This window comes from Dendropsophus ebraccatus, chromosome 3, assembly GCF_027789765.1.
Source record: "Dendropsophus ebraccatus isolate aDenEbr1 chromosome 3, aDenEbr1.pat, whole genome shotgun sequence".
NCBI classification, from domain to species: Eukaryota; Metazoa; Chordata; class Amphibia; order Anura; family Hylidae; genus Dendropsophus; species Dendropsophus ebraccatus.
In genome coordinates, this window is record NC_091456.1 from 187,624,691 (window position 1) to 187,639,212 (window position 14,522).

Below are 14,522 nucleotides of genomic sequence, written 5' to 3' on the forward strand. Positions count from 1 at the left end.
ACTTCTACAATATTTCTCTCATGTTATGAATCAGGGGAAAGATCTTGACATCAATGCTCCAGATATGATTATAAAAGAAGAAGAGGAGACAGATGACAGCAGTGATGACTGGTATAAGGTGGACATTCCTATGGGAAAGAATCTGAACTTTATGAATGGCACATACATGAGGGCAAAAGAAGAAGAAGAGACAGAATACGGCAGTGATGAGCAGTATAAGGAGGACATCACTACAGATAACCACCCAGGTGAGTAGTGACCACTAAATGCAGAGAACAGTCACACATTCTCCTCAGTCACCGGCTGTAACTATTCTGTGTGGAATATTATAAGTTCTGTGTCCTGTCAGTTTTCCAGCTATATAATCATTCTGCCTAAATTCTAATATACAGCACAGTCCCAGCGGACAATATATCACTATCAGTCTCCTGCTGCTGCATCTATAGTGACTGTCCTCATCTTACAGCGTACCTGTTGTGAAAACTCCAGGCATCTCCAGATTAACAGACTTAATACTTAACAATAGGTGGTCAATAGTCCCATTTTTTATTTGAGAAAAGTTTCCATTATTTTTGCTACTAAGGACGTCATCTCCCCGGCCTCCAGCTTCTAGATTCTTCTCCCTGACACTTCCTGTGGATGGGAACAGATCTGATCATTCTTATTATGTTACATAAAAAAGAGTAACTTTCCATGTCTGCAATATGTTTAAAGGAGACCTGTCACCCCCCGTGCCGGGGTGACAGGCTCCCGACCCCCCGTTACAGCCCCCTATACTCACCTGGTCCCGCTTCCTGATCCGGTCGGGTCACGGAGATATGAGCGCCCGAACCCCGGCGCGCGCTCACAGGAGAGTCCGATGCTCATAGAGAATGAATGGGGAGTCCGATGCTTCATCATTCTCTATGGTCGTCGGACTCTCCTGTGAGCGCGCGCACCGGGGTTCGGGCGCTCATATCTCCGTGACCTGACCGGATCAGGAAGCGGGATCAGGTGAGTATAGGGGGCTGTAACGAGGGGTCGGGAGCCTGTCACCCCGGCACGGGGGTGACAGGTCCTCTTTAAGCTTCTATTACTGGGAAATAAGAGAAATGGTGTTTTCTCCTTTGCAGATAATTCTACCAGGAGCTCAGGGGGACATCAGATCTCCTCAGAGGATCATATCACACAAGATACATATGAGGAGCCGTCCACTATCCCAGATACACCCTCAGCCCCTCACAGCAAAGATCTCTCATCTCATCCTGTTATACAAGTCCCATCTTCTGCTCCATCACAGCAAGCTGACATTTACAGAGAAGATGATGAACATCAAGGAGCAAACACAGGAAAACCTCAGTTTTCATATTTACATATTACAAGGGAGAAGCCATTTTCATGTTCAGAATGTGGAAAATGTTTTTCTCTTAGATCAAAGCTTGTTAACCATTTAAGAATTCACACAGGGGAGAGGCCATTTTCATGTCCATATTGTGGGAAATGTTTTACTCACCAATCAAATCTTCTTCAACATCAAAGAATTCACACAGAGAAGCCATTTTCATGTTTGGAATGTGGAAAATGTTTTAAAAAGATATCAAAACTTGTTGAACATAAACGAATTCACACAGAGGAGAGACCATTTTCTTGTTCAGAATGTGAAAAATGTTTTACTCACAAATCAAAGCTTGTTAGCCATCAAAGAATTCACACAGGGGAGAAGCCATTTTCCTGTTCAGAATGTGGAAAAGGTTTTACTAAGAAATCAAATCTTGTTGACCATCAAAAAATTCACACAGGGGAGAAGCCATTTTCATGTTCAGTATGTGGAAAGTGTTTTTCTCTTAGAGGAAAGCTTGTTAACCATCAAAGAATTCACATAGCGAAGAAGTCAGTTTCATTTTCAGAGTGTAGGAAATGTTTTTCTTAGAGATCAAATTTTGTTAAGCATTAAATAATTCACACAGAGGAAGAGTCATTTTCTTTTTAACTGTAATTTCTATTAAAGTTTTGAAATGAAAGAAAAAAAGTAGTAACAAACATACTGCCACACTACAATATGGGCCATAACAACAAAGTAGGACATGAAAATGTACACCTTCAGTAGTGGTATTACAAACAGATTACATGTCCACACATGTCCTGAAAAGTGGAGTATATTTATCACCATCCAGAAGCCAGCAACTATACTATAATCAGTCCAACTAAATAATGCGTGAAAGTATGTTACATAAAAGGATATAAGACAAGAGACAGAACAGATCTTGCATCCTTTACCTGCTTTTTTCTCATATTTACCTGTTCTAGAAGTCTAAAATCCTCTACTGTGGATCCACTCTGACAGCAGGCTGCTCTCTCTTCCTTCTAACTTTGTAGACACAGGACATGTTATCTCTCTGGGTGGGTCCACTCTGACAGCACGCTGCTCTCTCTTTCCCCTAAATTTGTAGTTATCTCTCTGGGGGTCGGGTTAGCTGTCTATTGACTCGGTAACACTGCCCTTAGGAGACATTATCTGCATCATCTCCATGCACCTGTTCTGCTTCCATAGACTTTCATGTGTCCCTGAGCCTAGGGCTCTGTAAGATGAGATGTTTTAGTTCTATCTCTGCTTGCTGTGATTAAATGCAGGCATATGTACCTGTCTTTGTGTCTCAGCTCTGTATATTGTAAGTGTTATGGATGTTCTTAGAGTCTGGATGGAACTAAGATGTTTTCAATCACAGTCAGCAAGCAGAGATCTAAACCTACACCCCCCCCCCCTCTTTGCTGCCTGATAGACCGTTTAATTGCTCTGTAAACGAGCACTGATCTAGTAGATTGGCGTTTGTTTACAGTTTATGATCGAGCCGTCTAGGCAGGCTTACTGACTCCATGCCAGCAGGGGGTTGGGATTCTCTTTCAGAAGATAAGTAGGAACATGGAATCTTCCATAACTCTAAATAAAACATATAGCCATAGAACCAATTTCATAGCGTTGGGTATGACGAGGACATTGTAGGGAGTCGAAACATCATCCATCTACTGGTCATCATCACATAATGGGGATCTCACGCTCTGAACATCCAGGACATACAATGTTTGATATGCCAGGAATCAGAACGGGGAGATATGAATAATGAAGGGTCGGGGCTCGTACCGGGGCACTTGGGAAAGTATCTTTTTAGGTGTGTACCCTTGATGGCTAAAGGGAAGGCCAACGAAGCTCTGCCCAGAGGGGCTTAGGGCCCTATTCCACGGGACGATTATCGTTCGTATAATCATTAACGATAAACGATCCAAACGACCGCTATTGCGAAAGACCTGAAATCGTTCACCCAATTACATGGAACGATAATCTTAACTTATGATCGTTCTTGCGGTCGTTTTGTCGTCGCTATTGCATTCGTCACTACTGCGAACGACCAAACGACATCTTATTTAATGAGAACGATTTGCGAATGAGCAACGATAAAAATAGGTCCAGGTCTTATTAAACGATCAACGATTTCTTGTTCAGTCGTTAATAGTTAACTGCTTTTCAAACGAACGATTATTGTTTGGATTCGAACGATTTAACGATAATCTGAACGATAATCGTCCCGTGGAATAGGGCCCTCAGTCAGTGATGTCTGGTGAAGCCCCCTAGACCAGACCCTTTCAGGCCTTAGGGCCCTATTCCAGCGGACAATTATCGTTTGCATAATTGTTAACGATTAACTATCTCAAACGTCGGCTATTGCGAAAGACCTGAAAACGTTCACTTATTTCCATGGAACGATAATCGTTAATTATGATCGTAATTGCGATAGTTTTTTCTTCGCTATTTATTCGCTATTACGTATCTATTGCAAACGAGCGAACAACGTCTTATTCAATGCGAACGATTTGCGAACGAGCAACGATAAAAATAGGTCCAGGTCTTATAAAGCGATCAACGATTTCTCGTTCGGTCGTCAATCGTTAACTGCATTTCAACCGAACGATTATCGTTTAGATTCAAACGATTTAACGATAATCTGAACGATAATCGTCCGGTGGAATAGGGCCCTTAGATAAAAATGAGGCTTAGGGAACATTGGAGTGTCACAGAGTTGAGGAACCCAACGAATTGGTTTGTGCACCATTTTCTATGCCCCATCCCCTGGGGAGGAAGAACCTATACGACGCATCTCTATGCTGAGTATCCGAACTTTCTTATTTTATCCTTTTTATTTTCATTGTTTCCAGTGTCTTTATGTCATTTGTAAGCAAGTACTGTGCATTTTTATGCATTAAACCTAAAAGTTTTTTAGTGAGTATGGGAGGGAGTTAGTATTGGATATAGCCATACATGTGTAGGCAAAAATTTATGGGTAAAAGCGATGGACTCCCTCGGTGTTATGTGTTAAGCTGTGATATATGTAGCTGCATGTCAAGCATGTAAAAGGAAACGCTGTATTATGCCTGATAGTTGTTATGCCTAATAAAAACGAGTTCTGATTAAAAAAAAAAAAATCTAAAAGTTTGATGGTTTGTCTTGTACACTAAAACTAACCTAGTTCGCTCTGTGAAGAGTGTATGTGCGGTGTGTGACTGTATATTGTATGACCAGGTGGCTTTCTCTACCTTGTGGGTGTGTCTGCTTGCGTGTAGAACACTTTTGGGGCTCCCTGTCTCCCGGGTAAGGTAACAGGGTGGTGACAGCAAGGTTTTGTGTATTTGATGTCGGGCAGCAGCCACTGGGTCACGTGTATGACAATGGTTGGTGGGTCCAGACACAGCGAAGTTTTGTGTTGGTGTTTTGTGTTTGCGGCTGTGGTCGGTGGGTCACACGTAAGACAACGGCTAGCGGAACAGAGTAAAGTTTTGTGTGCATGTTTCATGTTTGTGTGTCTTGGAAGCGGCCGGTGGATTCAGATACAGCAAAGTTTCATGTTTGTGTTGGCCAGCGAACAGGGAGCGTTAGTGACAAAGTGGGTGTGTGGGAGTGCCAGAGGTGTTAGGTGGCGATTTACGCTCGAGTTACGGCCCGGGAGCCGGGCATAAAAGCATGAGTGTGTGAGGTGAATCGACCTGTAGGCGTAGTGCAACGCAGGAAAGCTCAGAACTCCCAAATTCCTCCGATCCATGATCCTTGTCTTGTCCACACCCCTTTGGTCTTTATTTTCCCCCTAATTCCCCCCCCCCCCCCAGTCGGCGCACCTGAGACATCATAAAATAGTGGAACTGCGTGTACGTAAAGCGAGGTGAGTTAGTCAGAAAAGGTCTTTTTTAAGGACTTCTCTTCCAGAGAGAAAGGAGGGTTCAGATGTTCCACAGCCTCCTGGGTGAGAATGGGTAACTGACAAGAAGTTAAGAAAGCTCAAATCTTCTGGTCTCGTGCTTCTGGGTCAGAAGGCAGAGAAGATGGGAGGGAGTACAGGTTAGATAAAATCTCGAGGACACCTCGGCCGGATAGAATTTTATATTCCCTAAATGGTCCCTTAAGGCTTGTAGAAACTGGGCTGCAGAGCGCTCGGAAAGCATAAAAGCTAAGAAGGTGTTGGCCTTGTTGGCCTTTTCGTAGAAACGCTGCCTAGAGTACAATAGCAAACGCTCTACCTTGTGAATAGTAAGGTCTTGAGCCGGGCTCTGCCAGCCACCAGTCTATGCAAAATCCCTATGGACGGTCGGGAGGAAAGAGGATTGTCCAGATCAAGGATTTTCCTTTTGGTGTCTAGTAAGCAGGCCTGACGATCTTTTTTTTTTTTTTTTTTTGCAAGGGCAATGCAATGTCCCCTGATGATAGGCCTCCCATAGAACAAATTGGGATGAGACTGACCCCTCATTTTCAGCAAAATATGTCCCTATATATTGTTTTATGGAATCCTGTGATAGTCTTTAGCAGGGTTTTATTCATTCATTCATTCATTTCAAATCAACTTAGGAAATTCAGAGGATAGCTGGCATTGTTCAGGAGAGGGAGGCAAGCCCGAGAGTGAATGTCTGCCAGCTATTTCAGAGAAGGATCATAGTTCCCTACCTATGATCCTAGGTGACGAAGGGCTCTGGGTCCGCTAACTCATTTAAACCATAAGGAAACCTACGCCAGTGTGCACACTACGGCGATATGTCTCTACGTAAATCTGCAAACCATCAGCGATGCGGCAACATTTTTAATTCCGGCGCCGGACTTAATTAATGTCCTCCATACACAACATGTATGAAGAGTAGAACTTGAACACATAAAAAAACAAGAAAGAGAACACAAGAACTCTTCCCATTGGGAAGTTGGTACAAGGCCATAAACCCAAAAGGGAGAAGGCTCCGCAGGAGAAGGATGAAGCGGGCAACAGTCCACTCGGCAATCTGTAGCATGGGGATGCCAAGTGTCTCGCAGAGTGCAGGAAGATTAACCGGGTCACACAGGGCAGCTGATCTGCCATCCTTCTCAACAAACGTTCTAGCGGTATGTGGCCTGATTGTCTCTCAAAGTTGTGAGGAGCGGACGTAGATACCTTCGCTTTTGCAGGGTGATCCAGGAGAGATCTGGGAAAAGCTGGATATGGGCACCATCAAACTCACAGTCCTTAAGGGCTCGTGATTTAATCATGATGTGATCTTTCAAGACATAGTTGTGCACACAGCACATAGCATCTTGTGGGTCGCCAGAGCTCGGCTTAGGTTTAAGCGACCTTCACACCCTCACTTTGGTCACTCCTAAAAACAAAAAAAAATTCCTTCCAAAGCTATATTCCCACACAGTATTTTTGCTCAGCATTTTGCAACCAAAACCAGGAGTGGATTGAAAACACAGAAAGGCTATGTTCACACACTGTTGAAAGTGAGTGGCCAAAATTTAATGGCAAGTAACGGACACTATTTCAAAATAACAGCAATTCTTTACCAATAAATCACAACCATCCACTCAGTCTCACTAGTGTGTGAACATAGCCTTTCTGTCTTTTCAATCCACACCTGGTTTTGGTTGCAAAACACTGATGAAAAGAACTATGCGGGAACACAGTCTCGTCTCACTGCTTGTCCAGAAAAGCTGGATGCTATAAGTATTATTCCTTAGCACAAGTACCAGGGATTGACCCCGCGGCTATCGCTAACAATAGGGGAAATGTCCTCTGTGTGACCCTTAGGGCCCTATTCCACGGGCCGATGGGGGCCCGATCAACGATGTAAACGAGCGCCGATCTGCTAGATTGCCGCTCGTTTACTGGGCCTATTCCACCGTTGAGCAAGGGCTGCAGGGACATCGTTACCGATGTCCTTGCAGCATACATTACCTTTCAGGTCTTCTGCTCCGCTCTGTCTTCCTCCCTGGGTCCCGCGCGCTCTAGCTTCATTTTCAGCTGACAGGCCACTCAGCCAATCACAGGCCGTGGCGGTCCCGGCCTGTGATTGGCTGAGCGCTCCGTCAGCTGACAGGCCATTCTGAAGCTAGAGCGCACGGGACCCAGGGAGGAAGACAGAGCGGAGGAGAAGACCTGACAGGTAATGTATGCTGGACTGGACTTTCCTTGGATAGACACGTACATGATTGGTGACTGGTGGTTTACTCATTGACATCCCGGGGGGCATTAAAATCCGATGTTATCCAGGCCTGGTTTATCTTAATGAAATGGATCCTGTCCAGACTGGTAACACAGCCTTGTTCTCCTTGGTGTGACAATAGCCCCTGCTGCACTGAATACCCTCTCCGATGTAAAGCTGCTGGCTGGGAATGAGAGCTTGAGCCAAATGTCAAGTTTCTCTGCCCAGAACTGCATCAATTCAGTAACATTTAGGGTCAGGGGTGAATCTAAATACTCCACCTGGTGTTTCAGTGGCTGCTGGTCGAAGTCGTAGGTACGTTGCGGGTGGATTCAAGTAATTCAGGAGTGACTGCAGGCTGAACCAGCTACCATGGCTACTGCTAGACCCGATACCTCCCCTAGCAGTTGTGGGAATGGAGCGAATCGGGTCCTCCCTGAGGAGGCTGCTGACATATGATGCAAGCTGCATTGAAGAAGTCAAATGTTGGTAGCTGAGCAGGAAAGGAGAGAGTTTTAAGTGCTGCAGGGCTGAAGCAGTGAGCTGCCAAGGCCGGTGTGTTGCAGGCTGCCTGTGCCAGAAATTACTGTATACACATACAGCTCAGCTACATGTACATTACACATATACAGCTCTACTGTGTACACATACAGCTCAGCTACATGTACATTACACATATACAGCTCAGCTACATGTACATTACACACACATACAGCTCAGCTACATGTACATTACACATATACAGCTCAGCTACATGTACATTACACATATACAGCTCAGCTACATGTACATTACACACATATACAGCTCAGCTACATGTACATTACACACATACAGCTCTACTGTGTACACATACAGCTCAGCTACATGTACATTACACATATACAGCTCAGCTACATGTACATTACACACATATACAGCTCAGCTACATGTACATTACACACATACAGCTCAGCTACATGTACATTACACATATATACAGCTCAGCTACATGTACATTACACACATACAGCTCAACTACATGTACATTACACACATACAGCTCAGCTACATGTACATTACACACATATACAGCTCAGCTACATGTACATTACACATATATAGCTCAGCTACATGTACATTACACACAGGGCTCTGCTGCATGTACATTACACATATACAGCTCTACTGTGTACACATACAGCTCAGCTACATGTACATTACACATATACAGCTCAGCTACATGTACATTACACATATACAGCTCTACTGTGTACACATACAGCTCAGCTACATGTACATTACACACATACAGCTCAGCTACATGTACATTACACACATACAGCTCAGCTACATGTACATTACACACATACAGCTCAGCTACATGTACATTACACACATATACAGCTCAGCTACATGTACATTACACACATATACAGCTCAGCTACATGTACATTACACACATATACAGCTCAGCTACATGTACATTACACATATACAGCTCTACTGTGTACACATACAGCTCAGCTACATGTACATTACACATATAGAGCTCAGCTACATGTACATTACACATATACAGCTCAGCTACATGTACATTACACATATACAGCTCAGCTACATGTACATTACACACATACATCTCAGCTACATGTACATTACACATATACAGCTCAGCTACATGTACACTACACACATATACAGCTCAGCTACATGTACATTACACACATATACAGCTCAGCTACATGTACATTACACACATACAGCTCAGCTACATGTACATTACACATATACAGCTCAGCTACATGTACATTACACATATACAGCTCAGCTACATGTACACTACACACATATACAGCTCAGCTACATGTACATTACACACATATACAGCTCAGCTACATGTACATTACACATATATACAGCTCAGCTACATGTACATTACATATATACAGCTCAGCTACATGTACATTACACATATACAGCTCAGCTACATGTACATTACACACATACAGCTCAGCTACATGTACATTACACATATACAGCTCATCTACATGTACATTACACACATACAGCTCAGCTACATGTACATTACACATATACAGCTCTACTAGCTGTGTACACATACAGCTCAGCTACATGTACATTACACATATACAGCTCAGCTACATGTACATTACACACATACAGCTCAGCTGCATGTACATTACACACATACAGCTCAGCTACATGTACATTACACATATACAGCTCAGCTACATGTACATTACACACATATACAGCTCAGCTACATGTACATTACACATATACAGCTCAACTACATGTACATTACACATATACAGCTCAGCTACATGTACATTACACATATACAGCTCAGCTACATGTACATTACACATATACAGCTCAGCTACATGTACATTACACACAGCGCTCTGCTGCAGGCATATATAACACACACACACACAAAGCTCTGCTCCACACACATCACACACACACAGCCAGGCCCGGACTGGTAATCTGGCAAACCGGGCAAATGCCTGCTGGGCTGGCCGGATTACCAGTCCAGGGGCCGCCCAGACTGCAAAAAAAAAAAAAAAAAAAGACATAAATAAACAGCACCGCCGCGGCCCTCTGCCGCTGTGCTGCTTAATCAGTAGCAGAGGGCCGCTGCCGGGCTGAAGACTGCGTGGTGGGCCGGGAGGGGGAAAAAAACAAACAACAACAACTCACCTGTCACCCGTTCCTGCCGCTCCTCCCCCGGGCGCGCGCGTCTTCTCGCTCATCTTCCGGCGCAGGCAGCATAGTACAGGAGACTCTGCCTGGGCCGGACGTCGCAGCCTCTATCAGACGTCAGCGTGTGACGTCAGCGTGTGCGTCTTAAAGACACACGCACACGCTGACGTCTGATAGAGGCTGCGACGTCCGGCCCAGGCAGAGTCTCCTGTACTATGCTGCCTAAGCCGGAAGATGAGCGAGAAGACACGCGCTGCCGGGGGAGGAGCGGCAGGAACGGGTGACAGGTAAGATGATGTTTGTTTGTTTTTCGCGGGTAGGGCACTATGGATGGGTCACTGCTGGTGGGGCACTGTGGGTGGTGGCAAAATACGGGGCACAGAGGAGGCATAGCATAACAAGGGGACACAGAGGACATAGAAAAGTATTTGGGGCAAAGAGGGGGCATGGAAAAAGCTATATATGGGCACAGAGGGGATATTTTAAAACCATATGGGGCATATAAAACTAAGGGGGCACACAGAAGTACTTTATACATTGTAGGGGGCAAAGAGGGGGCATAGAACACTATGGGGCACAAAGGGGGGCATTTAAAAACTATATGGGGCGTAGAGGGGGCATACGAACATGGGGGCACAGTGGGGATATATATATACTATATGGGGGCACAGTGGGGATATATATATATACTATATAGAGGCACAGTGGGGATATATATATATACTATATGGGGGCACAGTGAGGATATATATATACTATATTGGGGCACAGTGAGGATATATATATACACTATATGGGGGCACAGTGGGGATATATATATACTATATGGGGGCACAGTGGGGATATATATATATACTATATGGGGGCACAGTGGGGATATATATACACTATATGGGGGCACAGTGGGGATATATATATATACTATATGGGGGCACAGTGGGGATATATATATATATATACACTATATGGGGGCACAGTGGGGATATATATATATACTATATGGGGGCACAGTGGGGATATATATATATATATATACTATATGGGGGCACAGTGGGGATATATATATATACACTATATGGGGGCACAGTGGGGATATATATATATATACTATATGGGGGCACAGTGGGGATATATATACACTATATGGGGGCACAGTGGGGATATATATATACTATATGGGGGCACAGAGTGGGCACTATTACAGTGTGTGGCAATTCATGGGGACTGTGTATAGAAGTGAGGATGGTGCTAATGCCAGGAGCCTAAATTCTTTGTCTGGCAGATTCTGCGGAGATGAATTGTGCTCGGGAGAATAGTCATGATGGCCGGGCCTGATGGGAAAGAAAAAAGAAAGTGAGCAACTCTGATCAGAGAAGACGCCACCTGTGAGTCCAGTGTAATCACTTATGTAGGGGCAAGAGTGGGGGGATACTTAGGTTATGGGGGGCTCAGGCACATCCTTGCACAGGGGTCCTCTGCTGTCTGTGTCTGCCCCTGCTGACAGCTAATATTGCATCTTCTGAGGACAGTCCTGCTGCTCCCACACTATATAATAGTACTAATAGTGTGTGACATAGTAATAATAACAGCAAGTGTTTACTGTGCGAGGGATAATATATTTGGGAGTCTGATAGGGGAACAGCACAATGACAGGAGAGCGGACAGAGCCTCTGTAACTGTTCTGTATTCTACCTGTGACTGCGTTTGATAACTGCTGTATACTCTTCTATAGTCTGCTGGGTGTAATACTCTGCAACATCTGTGTACACCTGGTAGCTGATATCACTGCTATATTCTATTCTGTAGTCTTGAGGGTGTAATACTCTGCTGCATCTGTGTATACCTGGTATGTGATATCACTTCTGTATTCTATTCTGTAGTCTTGAGGGTGTAATACTCTGCTGCATCTGTGTATACCTGGTATGTGATATCACTTCTGTATTCTATTCTGTAGTCTTGAGGGTGTAATAGTCTGCTGCATCTGTGTACACCTTGTATCTGGTGACTATATGGTCAGTGTATGGCGGTATTATTGATTATATTGGTAGTTTACACTTATTTTTCTTCTGTGATAATTCTGGGCTTCACATATGTAAGAAAGTAATGTGACTAAGTAGAACTAAAAATTCTTCTGTTCAAAATAGTTGGCGAAATGGGTGTGTGGGGGGGGGGGGCAACGATATATATGGGGGCTGGTGGGGGTTTTGTGCCCGGGCTGCTTTTCAGACCCAGTCCGGCTCTGCACACAGCTCTGCTGCATACACATCACTTCAGCTCATCCAGCACAGCAGAGTCCTGCATACACTGAGCAGCAGCCCCTGATCATGTGACTGATCACATGACTGTGACATCATGGCAGGTCCTGGAAGCACACGGCTCCTATACAGCTCTGCTGGCGGCTTCGCTGGGTAAGTTTAGGATAATGAGGGGCACCATGGATGGACTACATTGGATATCCCCTTTAAGCACTCTTAGAGTTTCTTCCAGAGGCAGCACAACTCTAGTCTCCAGTTTAGGTGCATTTTTTTTTACTTAGCTTAACCCTTAGAGGACCCGGCCAATTTAAATTTTTGCGTTTTTGTTTTTTCCTCCTTGTGCTTAAAAGGCCATAGCACTTCAATTTTTCCACCTAGAGACCCACATGAGCCCTTATTTTTTGTGCCACTAATTGTACTTTGCAATGACAGGCCGAATTTAAGCATAAAGTACACGGCGAAAGCAGGAAAAAAAAATAATGTGTGGTAAAATTGTTAAAAAAAACAAAACGATTTCTTTTATTTGGAGGGTATTTGTTTTTACACCGTTTGCCCTGGGGTAAAAATGACATATTATCCATGTTCCTCAAGTCGGTACGATTACAACGATATGTAACATGTTTAATTTTTATTTGATGGTTTGTAAAAAATTCAAACCATTGTTAACAAATATATGTTCCTTATAATCGCTCCATTCCCAGGCTTATAGCGCTTTTATCCTTTGGTCTATGGGGCTGTGTGAGGTGTCATTTTTTGCGCCATGATGTGATCTTTCTATCGGTACCTTGATTGCGCATATGCGACTTTTTGATCAATTTGATGCGACCAAAAATGCGCAATTTTGCACTGTGGGATTTTTTGCGCTTAACCATTTACCATGCAAGATCAGTAATGTGATAAATTAATAGTTCGGGTCATTACGCATGCAACGATACCAAACATTTTTGTTTATTTTTATTTATAACATGGGAAAACAGGGGTGATTTAAAATTTTATTAGGGGAGGGGGCTTTTTTTTTTTAATCAATAATAACACTTTTTTTTTAACACTTATACTAGAAGACCCCCTGGGGTTAGGGTTATTCCCCCCTGGGGTTAGAGTTTTTCCCCCTTGGGGACTTCTAGTATAAGTACACTGATCTCTCATTGAGATCTATCCAGTATAGATGTACTGCATAGATCAGTGAGCCGAAAGCAATCGAGTGCCGAGCCAGGATCAGCGCCATTACGGCGCAGACCCTGGCCGGTGCCGGATGTGTGGATCCTTCCTCCGACACAACGTCCTGTTTGGGGGGAGGGGGGTCGATCCACCCCACTAGACACCAGGGATGGCTTACAGCAAGTAATCAGATGCAGCGGTCAACTTTGACAGCTGCATCTGATTACTTAATTACTAATAGCTGCGGTCCCGGGCTACATCCGGCACCTGGGACCGTGGCGATTTAGAGCAGGGCCGGCGGACGGACCCGCTCTGAACACTCGTAGATGATCCTGGACGTACCTGTACGAACAGGGTCGTCTAGGGGTTAATGGGAAACCACAGCTGATACTGGAGACAAAAGTAATGTTGTGTCGAGACGAACGTGGCCATGATTTTCTAACACTGTATAACAACTCTAATAGTAGGGACATAGTGACCTTAGGAGGGTTAGTGGGTGCTGGAGGGGGGTGCATGCACTTGTGAGAGGGGGTAGCGGGCAGCCAGGTTGACTTTCTTTGACGCATCACAAGAGGTCAAACATTTTGACACCATCATAACTTTTTTCTTTATATCGCTGTGCCGGGTTTGTTGTTTGCCGGACAAGTTGTAATTTTTCTTCCCATTCTTTATTATACATTGTATCCTCTACTTTCTATTCATCTCTCCAGGATCCTCTGCTGATATCTTCTATATAAGAGACCGACCCATCAACCATGGAGAGAGACAGAGACAAGATGGCCGAGAGGATAATAACCCTCACCCTACACATACTCTTCCTGCTTACTGGGGAGGTGAGGGATTCTGGGAGTGATGTCATCATGACATCATTCTTATCTATGGAATAACAGATGGATAGGACTGGGGAGGTGAGGGATTCTGGGAGTGATGTCATCA

General features: G+C 44.2%; 2 protein-coding genes across 3 annotated transcripts in view; one reads left to right on the forward strand and one right to left on the reverse strand.

Annotated features, from left to right (window-relative positions):
* LOC138786799 (oocyte zinc finger protein XlCOF6.1-like) overlaps nt 1-3,172 on the forward strand; it is an 86,827-nt gene extending 83,655 nt beyond the window's left edge. For both annotated transcript variants that reach the window (XM_069963858.1, XM_069963859.1), the window contains exons 2-3: nt 35-248; nt 1,113-3,172. In XM_069963858.1, the coding sequence (XP_069819959.1) occupies nt 65-248; nt 1,113-1,909 (981 nt within the window). In that variant the 5' untranslated portion in view covers nt 35-64 and the 3' untranslated portion in view covers nt 1,910-3,172. The remainder of the gene's footprint in view (nt 1-34; nt 249-1,112) is intronic.
* LOC138786591 (oocyte zinc finger protein XlCOF7.1-like) overlaps nt 1-14,522 on the reverse strand; it is a 496,490-nt gene that overhangs the window by 227,836 nt on the left and 254,132 nt on the right. The gene's annotated exons all lie outside the window — the stretch shown is intronic.